The sequence below is a fragment of the Leishmania donovani genome, chromosome 36 (genome assembly GCF_000227135.1).
Source record: "Leishmania donovani BPK282A1 complete genome, chromosome 36".
Taxonomy (NCBI): Eukaryota; Euglenozoa; class Kinetoplastea; order Trypanosomatida; family Trypanosomatidae; genus Leishmania; species Leishmania donovani.
In genome coordinates this window covers 23,330-44,239 of record NC_018263.1, presented here as the reverse complement: position 1 = coordinate 44,239, position 20,910 = coordinate 23,330, and the positions used below count along the sequence as shown (strand labels likewise).

Genomic DNA, 20,910 nt, shown 5'->3' with positions numbered 1-20,910 from the left:
AGCTGAGCTCGTGCTGTATGGCAGAGAGTGGACACGCTGAATATGAAAAAACCAAAACAACGCTGCATGGTCTTTCTGCGCGTGTGTGTAGCTGTGCCTGCCTCCTCTTTTCTCTCCCCCTTTTTCGTTTTTTTTTTTCGTGCTCCGTTTTGCCGTGTGGTGCCGGCGGTCGTTTCCCTATTCTCAGTGCGGGTCGTGATGGAGCCCTTCCTCTCTCGACGAGCAAGGACGGCACGAAGTTGTGCACGGCGGCGTACCTCACCAAAAAAAGAAGAGGATACTAGCCCCCTCTTTCCTCTCCGCACATCCTGCGTGTATGCTGTATGGCGAATGAAGCGAGAGGGAGGGGGCTGAAAGGTTGTGTGCGTCCGAGCGTGCGCCGATGGTATGTCGAGATGGTTGCAGAGTACCCCGCACGCCTTTTTCTCCCGCTGCACTCTCTGTGATAGTAGGGGAGATAGGTGGGATGACGGGGCACAGTGTTGCAGCGTCTGTGCGTTCTTCGCCCCACCTTTTTTTCTTGCCCTGTAAAAGTGCGCGCTCACTCCTTCTTTGTATTTGGTATGTTGCCTGTTACTCTTGCACAACTCCCCACGTCTTGTCTCTTACGCGCTTTTTGACTGCACCGCAAACACCCAAACGATTCTGCGCAGCATACATCGTCGCACCTCGTCCCTCACACAGTTGATGCACGCAAGGAGGAGCGCACGCAAGCCGAAGAGACGCTGGGCGATCGTGCACTGCACGTACCATTCCCCCGAGAAGACAAGAAAGGAGAGAGACGTGAGTGAATTAGCCCTCAGGGACGCGCGCTGCATCGTCGGTGAGGAGAGGTGAACAAGCCGGCGTACAGCAACAGCCACAAGGCGCATCGTTTCTTTCCTGTGCGTCGCACACCTTCTTTCCCCATCCCACTTTACGCGCGGAGGGGGAGGGAAAGGGCTGTGTCTCACGGGGGCGGGACGCAGGTGCACCAGCAGACCCCCACTGTGCGGAGAAAGCCTATCATTTTATCGCGCGACAACGAAGGAGGGCGGCGACAGGCAATGCTCAAGCAGCTCAAGGAGACGGTGGTGTCTGCCATCTCGTCAAACCCGCTTAACGCGTACGAGCTGGCTACCTCCGGCACCACACTTTGTGGCCGTAGCGACTTGTTCGAGAAGTGTGACGCTGTCGTGCGCGCCAATGGAAAGAAGGTGTCTATATTCACCCTGCGTATAAAGAGGGTGTTGGAGCGTTGCACTGCTAGCGAGGCTCTCGCGCTCATCAAGGCGGTGAAGGAGAGTGTCGCACTGCTGACCCACATGCGCCACCCCGGCATCCTTAGCATCGAGGATCAACTGGTAGAGGACAAGAAAAAGATATGGTTTGTGGCGGAGCGGGTGTCGATGGTGCTCGCGCCAGAGACCGTTCAGGGCCTGCCTCTTCAGGTGAAGCTGCTGGGACTTTGCCACTGCGCCGAGGCCATCCGGTTCCTGCACGAGAAAGCAGAGCTTCTTCTTCTCAACTTTGCCCTCTCCTCCATTTACGTAACAGAGGACAATCAATGGAAGGTCGGCGACCTCTGCTTCGCTGTGCCGCGAGCTCAGCTCAGCGCACCACCGCCGCCGCCCTTCCCCTTCCACAGCGTGGCGGCGCCGCTACTGGACTACCTGCCGACGGAGTACGTGGAGTTTTGCACTAAGAAGGCCGATGCCGCCAACAGAGACCTTTTCTCCGTTGGCGCCGCGCCGCTCGTGTACCCAGACAGCGACACGTACGGCTTTCTCGTTGTTACGGTGGAGGTGTTGCAGGGGAAGCGGCTCTTCAACTGCGGCGGCAACCCACAGGAACAGCAGCGGCAGCTGAGCACTGTCGAAGGGCACATATCACGCTACTTCCCTGCGGGAGCGTTGCGATTGCCGCGCCCACCGATCTCGACCGTCGTCATCACCGGCCCTTTCGCGACGCCGGACATGAAGACGCTCACTGGTTTGTTCTCCTTTGGCATCCTCGACAGCGACACACGCTTTAGGCTGCTAAAGGCGCTCTACGACGGCCTTACGAAGGGTGATTTCTGCGAGGCTGTCATCGTGTCGGACATTGTGCCTCTCATGGTGCAGGAGAGCAAGGCCGATGCCATGCTTCGCTTTGTGCTGCCGATTCTTCTGCTTTGCGCCGGCACCCTCTCTGCCGGCAGCTTTGATCGCACCTTGCGCGAATACTTCGTGTCGCTGCTGACTGCCATTATTCGTGCTCCGTCGCTGCAGCCGGCCGCCGTATACGCCGAGCAAGTTCTACAAAAGCGCGAGGGCATCCATAAGCACTTTGCGAGCGTGGAGGACAGGGCGACACTCATTATTCCTCTCATCCTGAAGCTGATGCCGAGTGAAGGAAATGAGCGCCTCCAGAAAGGCAGCCTGGAGTGGTTCCGTGACGTGCTGACGCAGACCCCGACCGTCAAGCTCGGTTTGCCGAAGGACATTGCCGCCCGCCTGCTCAAAGTGGCCGCGTCCAACGCAGACTCCTTTGCACTCGCCTTCCAGTGCCTCGAGAAGATCCTCACCTTCTGCGAATCGGAGACTAAAATGGACGTGGAGGCGAACCTGACACGAAGCATTGCGAACACCTCCATCTCCTTTACATCCGTGCAACTTGATTACATGCTCGGCCTATTGAGGGGCATAGAGGAGAAGATGACCCCAGAGCATCGAGCCGTCAAGTCAATCCCGCTTCTCTGTCCCCTCTTGCTTCACGCGAATGGAACGGTGCGGCAGTTTGCCGTTGCGTCGATTGTCAGGTACGCGCAGATGCTCGGCAGCGGCTCAGCACCAGCGACAGCGCCACCACCATCGAGCGGCGGCTCCTTTTCCTCCTCAGCGGCGAACTCTGGAGCACCTGCAGCACTCGCTGGTTCCTGGACGCAACCCACACTGCCGCCTTCAGCCGCGCCACCGCCAGCGTGTACAAACGACGACGTTTTTGCGTCTCTGTTTTCCTAGCAGTGAGCCTTATCTACGTGACTGCGCGTGCGCATGCTGCGCCCATGGAAGCAACAAAAAAAAAGAGCGTGCTCCAGTCTCCATCTCTAAAGCACGCAACACAGTGGTGATGCGTGGCTTTTACTCACCCTAGACCTCCCTCCCCACCGTGACCGCCTCCCCTGCTCTTCTTCGTTTTTCCTTTTCACTCCTTTGGCTGCCTCTGCTGTCTTTGTGCCGGCGCTGAACTTCGTCGTGCTTTGTGGGGTGTGCGCGACACGTGGGCAGAGCATCGTGCCGCTGCTGCAAGAGAGCGAGCGAGGCTACCCTCTCTCGCGCCTTCGTCACTGCGGTGATCCACGGGGCTGTGTTTGCGCGGCAGGCGGCGGCCGCCGGTGTCGCACCCTTTCCCATGTACGCTAGCACACACAAAACGGCGTATTCCTTGCCTACTTCCCGCTCTCTCGCATACGGTAGTGAGGTGCCGTTTTGCGCTGTCGCCGGCATTCAGTCACCAGCGCTGGCCTCTCGCTTCCGTGTCTTTGACTGGCCGGGCCGACTTAACTCTTCTTGTCTCTGCCCCGCATCTGTCACTACGCTTCTCCCTCTTTCTGCCGGTCTGTCACTGCATACCCCGCCACCTCGCCGTTCTGCGCGACGTAAGCTTGGCATACCTGTGAGAGCACTTGAGCAGAGCGAAAGGAAACACCGACAAGCAAACACGACAGCAGCAACTGCCATGTGGGTTGCGTTGCGGCAGCAGCGCTACACCACTCCACGCACAAACACCACAAGGTCTGTCGGCGTACGCTTGTAGGTACGCTACCATGAGCAGTGATTGCAAGGAGACAGAGTCGCCGCAAGCTGGCGAGCCTTTGGCGGCGGTGAAGCTGCCATCTGTGAATTCCTCGTCATCTGAAGACACTGACAGCGACACGTACACTATCAGTCAGACTCTCTTCGATGCCCTGACGGGGAGGGGATTCAGCGAAAACGCCATCAAGAAGTCCATCGTTGCCGGCTGCATTGACGAGGCTACGTGCACGCAATGGATTCAGATGCACGAAGGACACCCAGAGCTCGACACTGCGCTCGAGGATGGCGCCGAGGTGATCATCAAAGCCAAACGCGTCTTGACGGAAGCAGAGCGCGAGGCCAAGGTGAGGGAGCTGCAAGAACGTGTGAGGCGCAACAAAGAAGAGGAGAAGCTCGAGCTGCAGCGTAAGGAGCGAGAACGTCTGGAGGTGGGTCGCAAAATGCTGCGAATGAAAAGCGAGATGGAGGAAGTGCGGCGAAAGATGAACGCGGAGGAGGCGCGACGCGAGAATGCAGCCGACTTGGAGGCAAGGCGGCGCATCAAAATTCAAATCGCTGCTGACCGACTAGAGCGTAGAGGGCACACCAGGGAAGAGGCGCTCGCGCTGGCGGAGAAAGAGTACGAGGAGGCGGCGGCGAATGCTCGCGCGGAAGCGGCGGCGAAGCTGGAAACTCTGCAGGGGGCGCAGGCTCCAGCGCAGACGGCGACATCGTCGAGTGATGGTACATGGAACCTGTCCGCCGTCACCGCACCTTCGTCTGCTCAGAATACACTGCTCGGCTTGTTTGCCGGAGAGGCCCCCACATGTGCGCAGTCGCTTGTCGAGAATATACGCAAGCGCGCATCTGCTGAGCAGACGGGCGAATGCGTGCGCACTCTCCGGCTCATCCTCGGCAACATTCTGAGCGACCCGTTTGACATGAAGAAGCGCACATTGCGCATCTCCACAAAGGCATTCCGTGATGCCATTCTCCCTGTAGACGAAGCGGTGCGGCTGTTGCGTTGGTGCGGGTTCGATTTATCAACTGATGCGGCCAGCAATCAGACCCTTTGCCTCTCCACCGTTGTCGTGCGTCGCCTGCACCAGGCGCTCGCGCTCCTGGACAGCGAGTGGTGATTACCGCTTTCGGTCAATTCTCATGGAAGTCGATGCGCGCGCGTTTTTGCGTGCTTGTTCTTGAAGGAGTCGATGTCGTCCCAGCCTGACGCGGGAGCGTATTCTCTCCGCATCGCAGTGTGTATGTGTGTGTGTAAAGAATGTGGAGTGCAGTGCGCCCGGTGTGTGCGTGTGTGTGTGGGGGGGGGGCAGCTGATTGTTGTCTGTCGCTTCAGTCGATCTGTTTTCCCTCACTACCACTGATAGGGAAGATGAGGGAAAGAGAGAAAAGAAAGCGCACCAAAAACAAAAGGCAAGCCGGGAAGGCGCAGCGCTGGTGGCGTCTCGCGCAGAGACGATGACAGCATGTGCCGAGTATGTGAGCGCGCTTGAAACGTAGCGTTAGGATGAGTTCCAACTGCTGAGAGTTCTCCTTGAGAAGCAGGCAAACGCGCACCCTACTCACACGCACACAGGAGAGGGGGGTACTCGATGTGGTGGTGCTGCTTATGTGCACCGGCGAGGATCGCGGCCGTTATACACACATATCGCACCCGTTCATGCGACTTTTCTTTGGCACGAGAATGGAATGCCTTTCCCTGCTTACTCTGTGGCTGTCTTTGTCCACTGTTTTGCCGTGTTGGCGCTTACTCAAATGTACGCGTGATTTCATGCGTCTGTGCGTGCCGCTTCTCATGAGCGAGCGTGCGAAAAATGCAATCTGCATCTTCAAGTACAGACTACGCCATTCTCCAGCGTGGCGTTCTCGTCAAGATTAACCTTGTTGAAACTGCGCTTTCCGTTTTTTTTTTGCGTGCGGAAGGCTCACGTACACGTCGCCACGCAACGCCACCGTTGTCGGCAAGTCATCCAAGCGCGCACAGACTCTCACGTGAGACTCGAGAATGTCACAGAACCGGGCGGCGGCGGCGTACGATGACGTGACACGAAAGCGGAAAGACGACTGGAGTAGTCAGCAGGTGGCGTTTCGACACTTCAACAACTTTGTAAAAAAGGCCTTGATCCAGTTTTCTCTCGACTGCGTGTTAGCCAACGCGGCTGCCTCGCCGTCAGAGGGTGCGGTGGTTCTCGATCTTGCCAGTGGACGAGGCGGGGACATCGGTAAGTGGTTTTTCATGCAAAGTCCGTCGCAGAGCAACCCCCGAGCGCTGTCGGCTGCCCTGCACACCTCCGTCTACGACTGCTACGATGTCTCTCTCGAGTGCATCAACGAGGCGGAGAGACGATGTAAGGAGATGATAGCCGCCATGGAGAGACCGCCGCAGTGCTGTGCCTCGTTCACCGTGGCTGACTGTTTCACTGAGTCGTTTCTACGAGGCACCTTGCCCTGCTCTCCGCATTTTGGTCGCTACAGCGTTGTGTCGATTCAGTTTGCGTTCCACTATGCCTGCAAGAGTCTCGATCTCATCCGCGACGTCTTCTCCGCTGTCTCTGATGCTCTCGCTCCCGGTGGTGTGGTGCTCATCACGACAGTCGACATAGAGATGCTCTCCAAGCGGGCGGCGGAGGGCACGTTAGGCAACGAGCTGTACAGCATCTCTTTTCCCAATCCACCTGAGTACGCCGCCGCCTGCAACGGCAATGCCTTGCTTGTCACGGGCACTGAATACCACTTCCGCCTGGATGGCTTCGTTGACTGCCCCGAGTATGTGGTGCCGCACGATGCGGTGGTGCAAATCGCGAGTGAGGCCCGACTGCGGCTTTGCGAGGGCATGTCGAAGCCTTTCTCCGAGTTTGTGCCGGACTACTCCGCAAACTGGAAGGCAAACAAGGGCAACAAGCTCAGTCCGGCGGAGCTGGAGCTTGTGACCTTGTATCGCGCTCTGTGCTTCGTGAAAGAGAAGGTAGCACTCTAGCTCTTGACACTTGTGCAAAAGCATATTGACTGTAGTCGCCGACCCCACAACCCGATGAAAGCGTTCCTCGCACGGTCGCCCCTGCGTCGGTGTGACGAGGACAGTATTTTCTCTTCTGCCGGCGCTGGATGGGACTGGATTGTATTATTGGTTGCTCGCATGTGACACTTATCTCGCCGCCCTGTCATGATTTACGAGGACATGCTTGTGCTTGGGCAGTGCCAAGTCTTGTCTCGCATACTGGCAAAACCAAGTGAACACTCACTCACACATCTGCGCTCACGCCATGAAATGCCGACACCGTCGGCTGCGGCACTGCAGGGGGGGGAGAGGAAGGGGCAGCAGCGGTACGAGGACCTGCGCTTATGCCGACTTCAGCTCTCCGCAGGTGGCCTACGTCTGGAAGGGGCAGCTCGGTTTGCTTCTGTCTGCGCTGCGAAGATGCGCTACTACACTCCTCCTCCTTCCCTTGCTTTCGGTGGCGACAAGAACACTTGTGGCGTAAGCGCACAATTCTGCTGACCGCTCGCCCTTGTTTGTTCTCGTTCCTGGTGGCTCTCTGTCGCCCTCTTCAATGCCTTGCAGGCCTAAGCTACCGCTCCCCTCTCTTCCTCTTTTTTCTTCATCTCTGTATGCGTGCCACATGTGTATGTGTGCGTGTCCGTGTATGTGGCAGTGATGGGGAGGAGGGGCTGCTGTATGCGACAACAGAAACGCACACGCCCCGCCTTCACTACACGCGTCTTCCTGTTTCTTGTGGTGCACTGCCGCTTCTCACTCTTTCCGTTTCTCTATCTCTCTTTCACATCGGCAGGGCAGGGCTGCAAGGGAGAGGATTGCCCCATGTCCTCATACCAGTTTGCGCGGCCAAGCGACGGTGCTCTGCGCACTGCTTTGAAGGCCGTGCTGACAACGTCGCAGCCACCGACGCTGGTGCCTCACCCGCCTGCGAGGAATGTGGCCTGGCGCCCCCGACGCATCGTTGAGGAGCTCAAAGCGCTGAGATGTGTTGAGGCGCTTTCATCCTTTGAAGCGGAGCTCCGAGGACTAGTGGGCCTGCAAGAGACACGGTGTCGCACGAAGCTTGTCAACCGTGGATACAGGGACGAATGCGCCTTGCGCGAAGTGGAGCACCTTCTGGCAGCCGAAGCTGCTCAGCGCCGCGATGTGACGAAAAATTTTTTCGCCATCGTGCGGCCGCCGTTCGAGGCCCTTCATCTGTGCTTGCAGGAGGAGCTCACGCGGCGATCTCTGCGCTGCGAGGAGCGTTCCATTTGGCGCGCGCTGCAGCTACGTGCTTCAGGCTCACGCCTCGGCCTCACCGAGGCAGACAACCGCGCCGCACTTGGCGCTTTGGAAGAGTTCTCCCGTGACGAGCTCAGGAACCGTCGACTTATCGAGCTGGGCGATAACGTGCAGCGTGAAATTGTTGTTCAGAGTCGCCTTGCCGGCCATTTGCGGTGCGTCGATCACTCGAAAGGGGCGCAACGTGTGCGTCGGCGTTTGCAGTGGCAGGAGGAGATGGACCGGGCTACAGTGGAGCGACTGTATTCGCTACACCTCATCCTGCTGCTGCAAGACATGAACGTAGATTTCGCCGCGGCGGTCAAAAGAGATGTTGTCCTCCTTTCCGAGGCATGCCGCGCGACGACGCAGCAAGTGCGCGTCGCAGACTGCGAAGAGTGCGTGCTCGCCTGCCTTGAGCAGGAACAGCGGCTTCGGCTTACGTTAGAGGAGCAGGAGCACACCGGCTTCAAGGCCGTGACGCAGGCGTTTCTCCTCGGCTGGCGGGGAGTCTACAAGCAGATTACAAAGGACTCTGACGTTACAAGCGTCTTTGGCAAGATTGAGCTGCTCGTCCGGCGCGACATTGTGGACCGGCGGAGGGTGGAGCTGGGCTCCCTGCTACTTGCGTTTCAGGCGCAGACGTGCGTGCTAAAACGGCACCAGGCCGAGCGTCGGAGCTTGTGTCAACAGTACATCGGCGGCGCTCGCTTCATCAGCACTGAGGAAAACAGGGAGGCAAATCAGCTCTTCTGTGATCACCACGTATGGGAGTGCCAGCAAGCGACCCTGCATCGTGCCACCGTGCTGGCAATTGAAGAGGTAGCCTCCAGTCGCGCCATCCGCGGCGCAGAGGCGCAGGCGCGCCTGGCGTGCAAGCTAAAATACCTTGCGGAGAAGCTTCAGCTCCAATGCGAAGAAGGACGGCAGCGTGTTGCTGAGGAGGAGGAGCGCTGCCTAGGCGAGCTCCGTGAGCGCTACGTGCATATCTTTTTCATCCAAGGAGCGGGGAGGCTCTTCGACGGCGAGCGAGCTGAGCGCATGCTCATCGAAGTTGAGGAGTCGGCCGCAGCTGTCGACACGCTTCTGCCGCTGCGGCAAGCGCTGACACATTCTCTAGTCTCCGACGCCTGCCGGCCTTTGTCGAGGTTGGAGGATGAATTCCGTGCACGCGTGACGGTCGAGGAGGCGCGCGAGCGTTGCTGCCTCGTGCGCCAGCACGTCTTGCTCTCGGAAGCGGCGCATCGGATTGGGCTCTTCGAGCTCGAACACAACTTGTGGATTCGCCACATCACTGCGCAGGTGTCCGCCATGGAGGCCGACGCGCGTAGACTCCTTTGCAGCTCCGCGGAGGCGGAGATGTTACTGGTGCGGCAATGCGTTCTGGAGGACTGGGAGTGGGAGAGAAGAAAAAGTATCCATAAATGCGAGGTGCTCGTGTGGGAAAGCCTCGCGTTCACCATCAGGTCGCCTGCGCGTCCGTCGTTGTCACGCCTGACAGATGCGACGGACATGTGGGGGGCGTTGGAAGCAGACTGGGGAGATGCTGCCTCCGACGTGGCGACGTGGACCGCAAACTGGCCGCTACACGACCGACCCTCGCTCACATGTTACTCGACTCTTCGCTGCGAGGATGTGCTGTTAGAAGCGTACTTGGAGCGCGATTTGATCCACTTCATGGAGCACTGCGAGTGGTTGCAGGTTTTGCACCACACAAGTACGACGAGCTCCGCAGCGGAGAGCTCTGCCGTCGATCGAACTTGCTGGAAGCTGGACAGCTTGTCGATGCGACTGGAGCCGCAGCAGCGCGCCGCTTCCATCAACGTGTGGCACTCGAACCAGTCGTTCGACGTCAGCTTTCCGCTGACGCAGCAGCCCGATGAGGCGATCGTTGGCGAGCGCACAATTTCTTTCTACGCACCGGACGCAGGAACGACAGCAGCGCTGATGCAGCGCGACACAGACGCTGGCATGGTCTTCTTTCTGATTCTTGATGACGAGGGAACGGTGCTGGCGTGTGCCACGATGGTGGTCGAGGTTGCGCCCAAGTGCTCTGCGCACCTGTGCATCCCCCTGGACAGCAATCGGGGATTCGTCCGCCTTGTTTGAGGGGACATGTGTGTGTGTGTGTGTGTGTGTGTGTGTAGAAATAGCTACGCTGCGCTCGGCGGGGCACAGGGCCCATGACTTGCTCATGTAAAGTACCGTATTCTCTTTTTCTGTACTAGTCACCCCCTCTCCTCCCCCCCCTGCGTTGTTGTAGTGCCCCATGGCGCTAGGCGGATGCATGGATGGGCACGCAGACGGGATTGGAACGGCTGGACAATTCCCCTTGGCTGTTGCTCGGTTGGAAATCTTCTTCGTCGTCCCGCGCCCCTCTCCACATTGTATCGCTGTATTCGGCCACGGCAATTTTTTTTTCTTCGTTTCGCATTGCTTTGGATGTCTCCCTTCCCCATGTTTTAACTTGAGAGGCGCCATGCCGAAAACGAAAAGAAGGGAGGGAATGCCGACATGAGCGGTGCCGAGCCCAACGGTTAAAGCTCGAGACTGTTTTCCTATGTGCGCGACAGCAGGGTTGCCCTGCTCTTACACGGTGGTGAGAGAAGCAGATGACGAGATGCTGCCATTGTGCAAGCTTCATCTTGGCCGAGTGCTCACGCGCTCGATGATCGAAATCGATATGCATGCTGCTCAAGCACAGCTGTGCCCTGGAACTGACTTCCAAGTGTGCTTCATCTCGCGCAGGCAACGCCATACAGCCTCATCGGCCTGGATGGACACATCGGCCGTCTGCTGCCTCTTTTTCACACTTTTTTTTCTCTGCATTGTGTGTTCTGCCTCCCCATCTTTAGTACCTGGGAACGGAGGCTGGCTTTACGAATCCGAAACCGCTGGCAAGGGTGGATCGCGTGAATTGTGCGTACGCGAGACACAAACGTTTGCATGAGTGCCACGGCGGCATCGCTGATCCCTCTGTGCCTTTTGCTCATCTCGACTCACAGCGCCCTGTCCTTTCCCTAAGTGACGAAAAGGGGGCACTTCATGACGCCGTAGTGGGGTGTGAGGCCTTTGTCGCTTTCTTTCTCCGGTAGTGCGGCCAAAATTCACGTAGATGGCTGACAGCGGCGCGCGCGCCTTGCCTCCACAACTCCCGCGCGCCGTAGTCGCAGACATCGACCCACGACTTGTCCTCGAGGAGTCGGCAGGCCGTCTGCTCGAGCGAGTCTTGACGGAGCTCATCACCGCAACTGCGGCTTCTGGACCGGCTTCTTGCCATACGCCCACGGATGACAGCGATGAGCCGGAGCGTGCGTGATCAGGCGAACAGCCTGCAGCACTTTCAGCAGCACTCACGACTTTATTTCATTGGGCAGTGGAGGACGAAGATGGAGGATGTGTTTCGTGAGTGGTTCATTGAGCACCCAGAGTGGAACCATGGTACACTGGAGCAGCAGCGCACCTTTGTCCATGTCGACATGGACGCCTTCTTCTGCTCCGTGCAGCTGGCAAAGCCGGAGTACGCCCATCTGAAGACGAAGCCGGTGGGTATTGCTGCGGGCAAATACAACAGCGACATCTCCTCCTGCAACTACGTGGCGCGCTCGTACGGCATTCACGCCGGGATGTACGTGAACTCTGCGAAAGAGCGCTGCCCACAGCTGGTAACCCTCGGCTACGACCTCGAGGCATGCGAGCGCGTCGCCAAGACTCTCTACCAAATCATCTTCGATTTGTTTCCCACGGGTGTAAAAATGTCAATGGAGGTGTACAGTATCGATGAGGTGATGCTGGCAGCTGACACCGCCGACTACGCTTTGCTACAGTCCTTCTGCGAGACCGTTCGCAGGGAGCTGTTCAGCGCAACAGGGTGCACGGCTTCATGCGGAATCGGGCCCAACATTATGCTGGCGCGCCTCGCCACAGACCGCGGCAAGCCGAACGGGATTTGCGTTGTCCACGCCAAGGACGTGGCACAGACCATGAACGCACTTCCGCTGGAGTGCATTCACGGTGCGGGGGAGAGCACGATGGAGAAAATCTGCCGCGCGCTGCGTGAGCAGGGCATCATAGACGAGAGGACTGACGCGGGCGGCGTCACGTGCGGGTCTGTGCAAAAACTGAAGCGTGAGGCTTTGCAGAGGGTTCTTGGCAAGAGGCAGGGCGAGACATTCTACCATCTAGTCCGTGGCGAGGACGGCCGCGTCGTCACGCGCACGGGCGATCCGGAGGACCAGCGGCATCTAGGTAAGCGGATTCCCAACGCTGTTGGTTGTTCCATGAACTACGCGGTGCGTCCTGAGGGGGTGGACGACGTATGGAAGATTGCGCGTCAACTGCTGGACGATGTGTGTACCAAGCTGCGGCGCACCGATGCAGTTGCCCAGGGGCTTCGCGTCACCCTACTGGAACGGCATCCGCTGCATCCGAAGGAGACGCAAAAGTACATGGGCCGCGGCAAATGTGTGGAGGTGCATTTGCCAATCAAGCTTCCGCACGCGATGGCGGCTGACGAGGTGGAGGCGATGGAGCTGGAAATCCGGAAGGTGGTCGCCCCGTTGTTGGTTGCGTCGCGGGCTATATCCGATGCGGAGCGGGCGGCACAGCTGGGCCTCTCGTCAAGCGAGATGGACCTCGTGATTTGGACCGTCGCTATCGCGTCTCTGCGTGATATCGTCGTCGCGGATTTGCGTGGAATGACGGTGCAGGCGACGGGCCTCCGGCAGAAGCAGCAGGCGCCTTTAACACGTCAGCGCATCAGTGGGCAGCAGATGACCCTTGCAACTGGCTTCTTCAACGCGAAGCGACCGCGCACACAGGACGGAGTGACAGTGGTGGAACCCACACCCGCGCAGCCTCCATCTGACACTGTGCGTGAGCGACCTGCTGATAGCAGTGTAGACGCCGCGACACTCTATCTGTTGTACGCTCAGCCGTGGCCACGTCGTGATGACGCTACAGCGGCGCAGTGGCGTCGCGGCTGCGAGAGTGCCTGCCGTCAACTCGACTACCCTGTTGTGAAGGCATATCTTCGCTGTGCCCTGGCGAAGCTATCCGAGTGGCCCGAGCCGCAGGAGGCCGCAGAAACCTTCCAGCAGTTGCTCTCCTTCGCGAACACCCGTCTTCCGGCGCCGCTCAACTTCTTGTGAACTGGTGCTGTTCTTCGCGGAGGCCTTTGCTATTCACGGCGCCACAAACGCGGCTCACACAAGTGTCCACGTACCCCCCGACTTGTCTGCCGCACGCCGCAAGGGACAGCGCCCGGTCTTGCCTCCTGCCTCCCACTCTCACCACTGAGTGTGGAACTTGCGAAAGCTGGAAAGGGCACGGGACGGGCCTGACCTGCAGTTTTCTGTCTTGTTTCCTCACCTCTGCGCACGTGTGCGAGACCCCTGCCATGATCTGCGGTGTGTCGGCTGTCGCGGTGGACACGAAACGAAAGATGCACGCTTTCTTGCCGAGGGACACCGTATGTTTGAAGGATGTCTGCGTCTTCTCCTTGCCTCTGCGGTCGCACGTGTTGTGTCATGTCACTACTCTTCTTTTCCTCTCACTGCCTCTCGCACGCATTTTGTGTTGCATACCCCGCTTATGCTTCCTCGCGTCTGCCCTTACCCGGTCTGCTGCATTCACACATGCTCGCGCGCACAGTGGTGATTGCCCCCGTGCATTGACCGGGAGCCAAACGGGTGTGCCAACACCGGAATCATAAGAGCTGGGCACACAGCGAATCGAAAGGAGCGAGCCAGCGCACATTCACACGCCCGCACGTTGACCCCATCAAAAGACGTTCTCCGGGAGCTCAAGAGAGGGGGGGGGGGAGGTGAGCGGTGCAGAAGCCGTGTGGAAAGGATTCCAGACAGCCGCGAGCGATGGTGCGCGTTGCCATGTCCAGTCACATTGAGCAGGCTGCCACTTGCTTGCGTTGCGGCAACCACGACGGAGCCGCTGCCGCGCTGCGGGAGCTGGAGGTGGGTGAGGGTGTGCGGACGCTGCAAACTGCAGTGCAGTGCCTCATGAACGAGAAGGGCGCGAGCGATGACGTGTATGTCCGCTTCGTCGCCTTCAAGGTGCTGGCGTATGCGCTGACGCGCTGCCGAGATGGCCGTCGGCAGCAAAGCGACACGGTGATTGCTTTTCTACTCGGCTACGCCTATCAAATGACGGCGCAGGTGGAGACGCCCGCGTGGACGCCGGTAGTGTCGGAACTCGCCACGGCCACAGCTGTGGCGCTCAAACTCGGCTGCGTCGGTGATAATCTCGACGTTTGCGTGGAGGAGGTAACAGCAGTGTGCGTGGGCCTCGTTGATTTAGCGCAGACCTGCACTCCATCTCCAAAGGCATACCTTCATCGCATCATCTGCCAGTCCGCTGTGGAGGAGTTCGGTCTTTTCAGCGCGCCCTCCCGCTATCGAGGATTGCCAGTGCGCGTGCACCGGCACTGCCGGAAACTGTTCGCCGAGGAGGGCCGTCTACCCACCCTAATTCAGGCCCTCCTTCGCGGCCTCCTCGTGTCAGCAGGTGAGTCATCTATGTCTGTGGACAAGGGGCTAACGGCACTGGTGTCGTGCCTATCCTGGCCGTCGCATCAGTTTTTCGAGGAGGACTCGTCGACCGAGGAGTCGTGTGGCGTGTTCTACGTCGCCCATGAGGAGTGGGATCGGTTGCTTGTCGGCGACGTGGGCCTCGAGAGCGGCGCGTGCGTCACTGTGCACGGTGTGCTGCGGGAGTGGTACGGAAGCGGCGCCGTGAACGGCGTGCCGGTCAATCGGCAGAAGGTCATCGAGATTATTCAGCTCTTGTGCTCTTTCAAGGGCAGCGAATGGACGGAGGGGCAGACACTGCGCTTCCTTGTGTCTTCCCTGTCGCTATGCCTGGATGTGTTCGAGCACCTGTCCCAGTGGGCCACGGAAGACGATTTTCACCTTTTCCCGCTTTTGGCCAACGCGATCCTGCGACTGGTGTCGAACTACGTGGACTTCTTCTTTCACCCGCAGGCGCACGCCCTCGTCTCGCGACTGACGGCCTTGACAGGCTTTCTTATTCGACGCGACACTTCTAGCAACACTGACACTGATGTGATGTCGTGTGTGGATGAGATGCTGAGCGTCTGGTTTCACTTAACGTCCTACATTGACCGTAACAGCTTTTCCGGAAACGGCTTCGAGACGATTGCGCAACGCCACCTTATCAGCCAAGGTTGCCAATCCATCTTCTCCACGTATCTCGACACCAAAGTTAACACTGACGCCGCCGAGCTGGAGCTGGACTGCTTTGCCGACACCTTCACCAATTCGCACCTGCACCTCGTTGCGCAGGTCGGCCGCCTCTGCGCTAGCAACACATGCGAGCTGCTTATCCGATACTTGCGGTCGCTGCGATCCACCTTGGCGAGCACCCTCGGTGCTGGCGGCGCTGCTCCTACGCCGCTCTTCGAGGCTCTTTGGACGCTGCTGAAGATTGTCGGCTTCTTCATTGCCGACCCGCTCGAGGGTGAGCAGCCCTACATCCCTCGCTGCTTCCTTGAGATGGGCTCACAAGGCAGTGCGTTGCTGCTTCACCTTGTCAAGGAGGTGGACGCACTTCTGCCACTGCTGCAGAACCCTGCAGCGGCGAGCCCGGCAGTGCTCGCGGCCTTCCTTGACGTCCTCACACAGTACATCAAAACGTATGTTGAGGCCGAGGAAAGCTGCACCCTCTACGCCTACGCCTTCAGCGGTGGTGCGGACATGGTTGCGCAGTCGCTGCTTGCCGTAGTGGGTGCACTACGCCTCACTCCCTTCGAGGAGGAGTCGACTTCTGCAGCTTGTCGGCTACTCGACTCCGTGGCAGACAAGAGCAGCCGCGTGCGCAGCTTCTGCCACCGTCAGGAGGCGTTTCAGGCGTTGACGCGGGCTGTACAGGAAATTCATCGATTTCGCTTTTACGGACACACACGGGGACGCCTCATCGCGTTTGTCATCTCGTGCTGCTCAGACGCGGACAGCGTGCAGGCACGGCTTCGCGACTTAGCCCTCTCACCGTCCTCTGAGGATGATGTGAACCTGGTGCTAGAGCTGCTCAGTTCACTGGCGGGGCTTTTCGAGTCGCTGCACAGCCAGCAGGTTATTCGGTGCGTCTTTCCGGCCTTGCTCGCGACAGGACAGCGACTGATTGGCGTATCCGCCTCGAAGTTTTATGAGCGCGAGATCGTCATCGAGTCTATGCAGTGTGTGCGCAGCATGTTTGTCACCTGCTCGCCTCTTCTGGAGGACAGCGACATTCGCATGCTGCTGGACCTTGTCGTCGCGGAGCTGCGCTACGCTGTGACGGCCCTGCAGAGCAGCAGCGCGTGGACTTCTGCCGACGGCGAGGGCGACAGAGCCGAGTTCATTATCGCAACCGCGAGGCTTCTCAGCTCCCTGGCGCAGTGGAAGGCGCTGGACTGCTTTCTCTCCGACGACGACACACGCGCAGTCTCGATTGCCACAGTGGAGGCCGCCGGTGCGTTGCTGCGTCACATGGACGAGCGCTCACTGAGCTTGCCGAGTCTCGAGGATGGTATTTTCACCTGTATGGAGCTCTGCGCCGAGTCTTTCACCGCGGACTTTGTGTTTGCAAGCTGCTCCGATGCGTTTCTCTCCGCTATGCTATACGCACTCAACAGTGAGCGGGCCAACATCCAACGCGCCGGCATCTCCGTCACAGCCAGCGTCGCAGCCTTCTTGGAGGCTTCCACTCCCCCGGCGAGTCACGCCAGCGCGTGCTGCGACCTGCTGAAGGTCGTGCTGCGCTCCCTGACGTCCGGAAAAGTGTTCTTCAGAAATCTACGGCAGATATCTCGTGTCCTTCTCATTTTGGTTCGAGGCTTACCGTACGATAGCCTGGTTGCGACGGTGGAGACTGTGATGAGGGAGGTCTCCAACTGCGACGCGTTTGTCACCACCATCTTCCCAGCACTCCAGTCGGCTGCCGGGAGCGCCAACGCAAGCGAATCTGGTTTTGAGGAGCTATTACAAGATGCTCTATCCTCTGTTCACGGCACTACCATCATAGGCGCCTAGCGCGGTGTGCAGGGCCACGCTAACGGGTGCGAGTAAGATTTGTGGATAGAGGAGACGCTGAAGCGACGCCTCGCATCTTCTTTTCCTCATTTTGGCCAACAAGGAGGTATGAAGGCAGTGGTGCGTTTGATCACTGATTGCCTCGCTGAGGCCTGCTTCGTGCGTAAGCGAAAGAGGAAAGATACATACAGCGCTCTAATCGAACTACGTACGCCGAGAACGATATCAGTGGTGTCCCCCCCCCCGCTAGCGTCGCATCTCTTCGTGCTCTTGGCACTCAGTAGTGCACCCTTCTCGTTTCTGCAGCGTAGCAAAGAGGCTCTTTGGTGTATGCGTAAGAGCGGTTGCCTGCGACCGACAAGTTTGCGTCGTTTCTTACGCCCATCCCTGGTCGCCGCCGTTTGCGTTCCTGGTGCGTTATCGATTTTCTTTTTGTACTCTCCTCATCGCCGTCCTCTCCTCTTTCTGTTCACTTTCTCTGCGGGCGCCGCGGCTGCGGTCTTACGCTGCTTTGGCGTCTAGAGCCGTGCCGCGTCTTCGCTTTCGCATTCTGTTTTGTACGAAGGTTTTCTTCCCTATCTAGTCACCAAGGCAGCAGCGGTGTACCTCGCGACATCCGGTGCACTGGTGCGTCGGTGTTGAAGTGTATGTGCAGCTCTCTCTCGAAGCAACCTTGCTGACTGCGATTCTCACAACTGGCAGCCCCCTCTCCCCCTTCACATACACACACGAGCGAACACAGCCACTCACACCTGCTCCGCCTCAACATGGCGTTGATTCAGACCGCCCATGACGCATGCTCCCGCAAGGTGCACTGTGTCCGCAAAGGCTATCTGAATGACCCGTTTGTGTCCTTCTTCGAAAAGGACCACACCATTGTGAATAGTCCGCTGATGAACCGTGGAACCTGGCTGCGGACAACGGCGTTTGAAAACTGCGTGCGGGGCTTCGCGACCGCCGCCGGACAACCGATCCAGGTAATCAACTTTGGCGCAGGAATGGACACGCTCTACTTCCGCCTAAAGCACAGCGACCCGCAGTTTCCGGTGCAGAAGTTTGTGGAACTCGACTTGGCTGATCTGGTCGCTGAGAAGGAGCGCATCATCAAGCGCCACGGCGAGATGCAATCGATGGTGGGCTCACAGTACGTGCTGGTCTCCTGCGACCTGTATGACGCCAGGGGTGTTGCGAAGGCGCTGAAGGAGCACCTTCACGGCGGCACCCCTACTATCATGATCGCGGAGATGGTGTTCGTGTACATTGAGGGCTCCGTCACCACTAATCTATTGCGAACTGTGATGAGCGACGTTGTCGAGCCTGGCACAAAGACTATGCTTGTCACCTACGACGCGATTCAGCCATTTGATCGCTTCGGCAAGGTCATGGTGGAGAATCTACAGCACTTCGGTGCCGATTTCAAAGGAATCGGCGACTTTCCCACGCCTGAGGCACACGCGCAGCGGTGCAGCGAGCTTGGTTTCAAAGCAGTCAAGTCCGTCACTATGAAGAACCTCTACCTTGGCGTGCCACGTCAGATTCAAATTCGCCTCAACAAGCTGGAAATGATCGACGACTGGGAGGAGTGGAACTTGATGCACGAGCACTACTGCTTCGTCGTGGCGTGCACCGAAGACACCCCGCTACCAAAGCTTTTTTGAATCGGCTTCTTTTCTTTATCGAGCAACGAGCCGCTGCGAACACTGTGGTTAGCCTTTTTTTTTTACTACGTCGCGCATTGGCGAAGGCGAGTGGCGGTGGTGGCAGCTAGAGGGATGGAAAGGGAGCTGCCCCCCTCTGCCGCTGCCCCGCAGCCTCTCTGAAGGATGCTCCTTACCTTAAGCGCGCACGTAACTTACACGACTGTTTCTTCCACTTGCGTGGGCTGCGGAACCTTCACTCTTTTTCGTCTGCCGTGACGCTTGTTTTCTTGCTTCTCTCGACGACTGTCTGTGGAGGCGGGCGTCGCATGTGAGAGAGTCTGACTTACTGTGCCCATGTTCGGGTGTTTCTGATGACCACTCAGGCACCTCCATGCACGTATAGGGAGCCCCATTCACTGTTTCTCCCCCTCTGTTTGCTAGAAGGCTACCCGTCGTTTCGTGACGTTTCCTTACGCGCTTCCCACATATATTGCGGTACAGACTGCCATCATGTCAGGGGCGATCGCGTTGCTTCGCAACCATCATCCTCTCACAGGTGCAGCGACAAGAGGCTGCGGCCGTCTTGCTTGCAGCTGTCGCGCGGTGTGTGAAGCAATGATGCTGGAACATAGCAAGCGCTGCAAGGACAACCGTGCCAACCAAGGCACAAAAGAGCCCGTGCCGCTGTTGCGGCGGACGCACTCTCCCTTCGCATGGCGTCCGACACGAGCCCTACAGCGATGGAGGATGACATGCTGCGACGGATCTGGGTACAAGTGTTGGCGCTGCTGGGCCCTCGCGTGCGCCTCTCATTTCGGCGTCTTTGACGATTGTGAGTTGGCGCACAGCGACGAGGTGGTCAAGTTTGCAGAATTAGGCAATATCAGAGACGTCAGCGCCAAGTGCATGCATTAGGGACCCCAACACTCTGGCCTCAGACTCCAGGCCGACATCTCCCGAGACGGGGATACACGATGCGGCACGCTGCGACAGGAAGTGCTTGGCGGCGGCTGTCCCGCACCGGAGGAGCACAGATTCTGCGCCCACGAGACGGCAGGAGCTCATCCTCGCCCAGGTCCCCACGGTCACCTGCGCTTGCACTGGGGATCGCTTTAGCGGCGGGTGGGTGGTAGCACCATGCTGACGATGGTGCGCTGCCTACTACTCTTCTAGCGCTGTGGTACCTTCGCCACCTCCGCATAGCCTCCGGTCTGCCTGTTGTTTCGGGGCGGGCATCCGACCCAGCGTTGTGCCGAGTCTGCAGGGGAGGATTTTTGAATTGCTCGACGCTCAAACGACACCTCGCCTCGCGCTGTGGTCTTGCACCGCAATGGTGCGATTACGCGCACATCGCACGCGCCCTGCACGGGCTCCTCACCTGTGAGAGTGTCTGCCGCTGCCCCCCTGTGCCCCGTTCAGGAGGACGAGCTATGCGCTCTTCGTGCGCAGGCACACGTTTCTTCGTGGACCCTTTCCCCATGGCACACACCTAAGCCTGCCAATGGTGTGCAGACTCAGCAGAAGATGGAAGTTCCCCATGTCGCCGCAGATGCATAGCGACGGCCCACCTGTCGCGGCGCATGCGAGCAAGTCATCTAGACACGCCCCACCATGACACAGACGGAAAAGAAATATGAAGACGGCGAGCAAACCTACTGGGACAACAATGCCGTGCTGAAGCAGGCCCTAGGATCCGAAAATGCGTGCACTGGGCGCACGCTGCCTGTTGCACAATTCAAATTCTGCATCATATTGCAAACAAGGTATCAGGACATCAGCAGACCAAGAGCAATTCACGGAAAAGACCCAACAAGATCCACACCGATCAATTCCAAACTGCTTGTGTGCAAAGCATGCGGCATCCCCCCCTACATCCCGACCGGGTGCACTGGTGAGACACAGGTGGCGGAGGCATGACGAGAGGACCCCGCGTTTACGTCATCGAGCCCTCCTGGCTCCACTGTGGAGAGTGACCGCTCCACATTGTGGTATGCCGTGGCTGGAAGCGGCTCGCCACCAAAAAGAAACACGGGATACAGGTAGGAGGTGCGCAGAGTCTATGAGAGCCTTGGCCTGAAGCTGGTCAACGTGCCCTCCCTGAGCTCATGCGGCATGCGTCCAGATCCCTCTTCCTCCTTCCACTACCCGCACAGTGGATGCCACCGCCTCGGCCCCTGGAGCATGGCCCTGGA

At 58.6% G+C, this 20,910-nt stretch overlaps 7 protein-coding genes across 7 annotated transcripts; all 7 read left to right on the top strand.

The window, feature by feature from the left end:
- Positions 1-1,046: 1,046 nt before the first annotated feature.
- Positions 1,047-2,981, top strand: LDBPK_360150 (hypothetical protein, unknown function; the record flags this gene model as incomplete). Its single annotated transcript, XM_003865085.1, has 1 exon — positions 1,047-2,981. The coding sequence occupies one exon, from the start codon at positions 1,047-1,049 to the stop codon at positions 2,979-2,981; it is 1,935 nt and encodes a 644-aa protein (XP_003865133.1).
- Positions 2,982-3,787: 806 nt separating this feature from the next.
- Positions 3,788-4,894, top strand: LDBPK_360140 (hypothetical protein, conserved; the record flags this gene model as incomplete). The annotated part of the gene is made up of 1 exon (XM_003865084.1): positions 3,788-4,894. One exon carries the CDS (start codon positions 3,788-3,790, stop codon positions 4,892-4,894), a length of 1,107 nt encoding a protein of 368 aa, XP_003865132.1.
- An 884-nt stretch (positions 4,895-5,778) lies between these two features.
- On the top strand, positions 5,779-6,750 carry LDBPK_360130 (mRNA capping methyltransferase, putative; the record flags this gene model as incomplete). The annotated part of the gene is made up of 1 exon (XM_003865083.1): positions 5,779-6,750. One exon carries the CDS (start codon positions 5,779-5,781, stop codon positions 6,748-6,750), a length of 972 nt encoding a protein of 323 aa, XP_003865131.1.
- Positions 6,751-7,428: 678 nt separating this feature from the next.
- Positions 7,429-10,143, top strand: LDBPK_360120 (hypothetical protein, conserved; the record flags this gene model as incomplete). The annotated part of the gene is made up of 1 exon (XM_003865082.1): positions 7,429-10,143. The coding sequence occupies one exon, from the start codon at positions 7,429-7,431 to the stop codon at positions 10,141-10,143; it is 2,715 nt and encodes a 904-aa protein (XP_003865130.1).
- A 1,181-nt stretch (positions 10,144-11,324) lies between these two features.
- Positions 11,325-13,184, top strand: LDBPK_360110 (DNA damage repair protein, putative; the record flags this gene model as incomplete). Its single annotated transcript, XM_003865081.1, has 1 exon — positions 11,325-13,184. The coding sequence occupies one exon, from the start codon at positions 11,325-11,327 to the stop codon at positions 13,182-13,184; it is 1,860 nt and encodes a 619-aa protein (XP_003865129.1).
- Positions 13,185-13,907: 723 nt separating this feature from the next.
- On the top strand, positions 13,908-17,078 carry LDBPK_360100 (hypothetical protein, conserved; the record flags this gene model as incomplete). The annotated part of the gene is made up of 1 exon (XM_003865080.1): positions 13,908-17,078. The coding sequence occupies one exon, from the start codon at positions 13,908-13,910 to the stop codon at positions 17,076-17,078; it is 3,171 nt and encodes a 1,056-aa protein (XP_003865128.1).
- Positions 17,079-17,845: 767 nt separating this feature from the next.
- LDBPK_360090 (leucine carboxyl methyltransferase, putative) lies at positions 17,846-18,736 on the top strand (the record flags this gene model as incomplete). Its single annotated transcript, XM_003865079.1, has 1 exon — positions 17,846-18,736. One exon carries the CDS (start codon positions 17,846-17,848, stop codon positions 18,734-18,736), a length of 891 nt encoding a protein of 296 aa, XP_003865127.1.
- Positions 18,737-20,910: the final 2,174 nt, after the last annotated feature.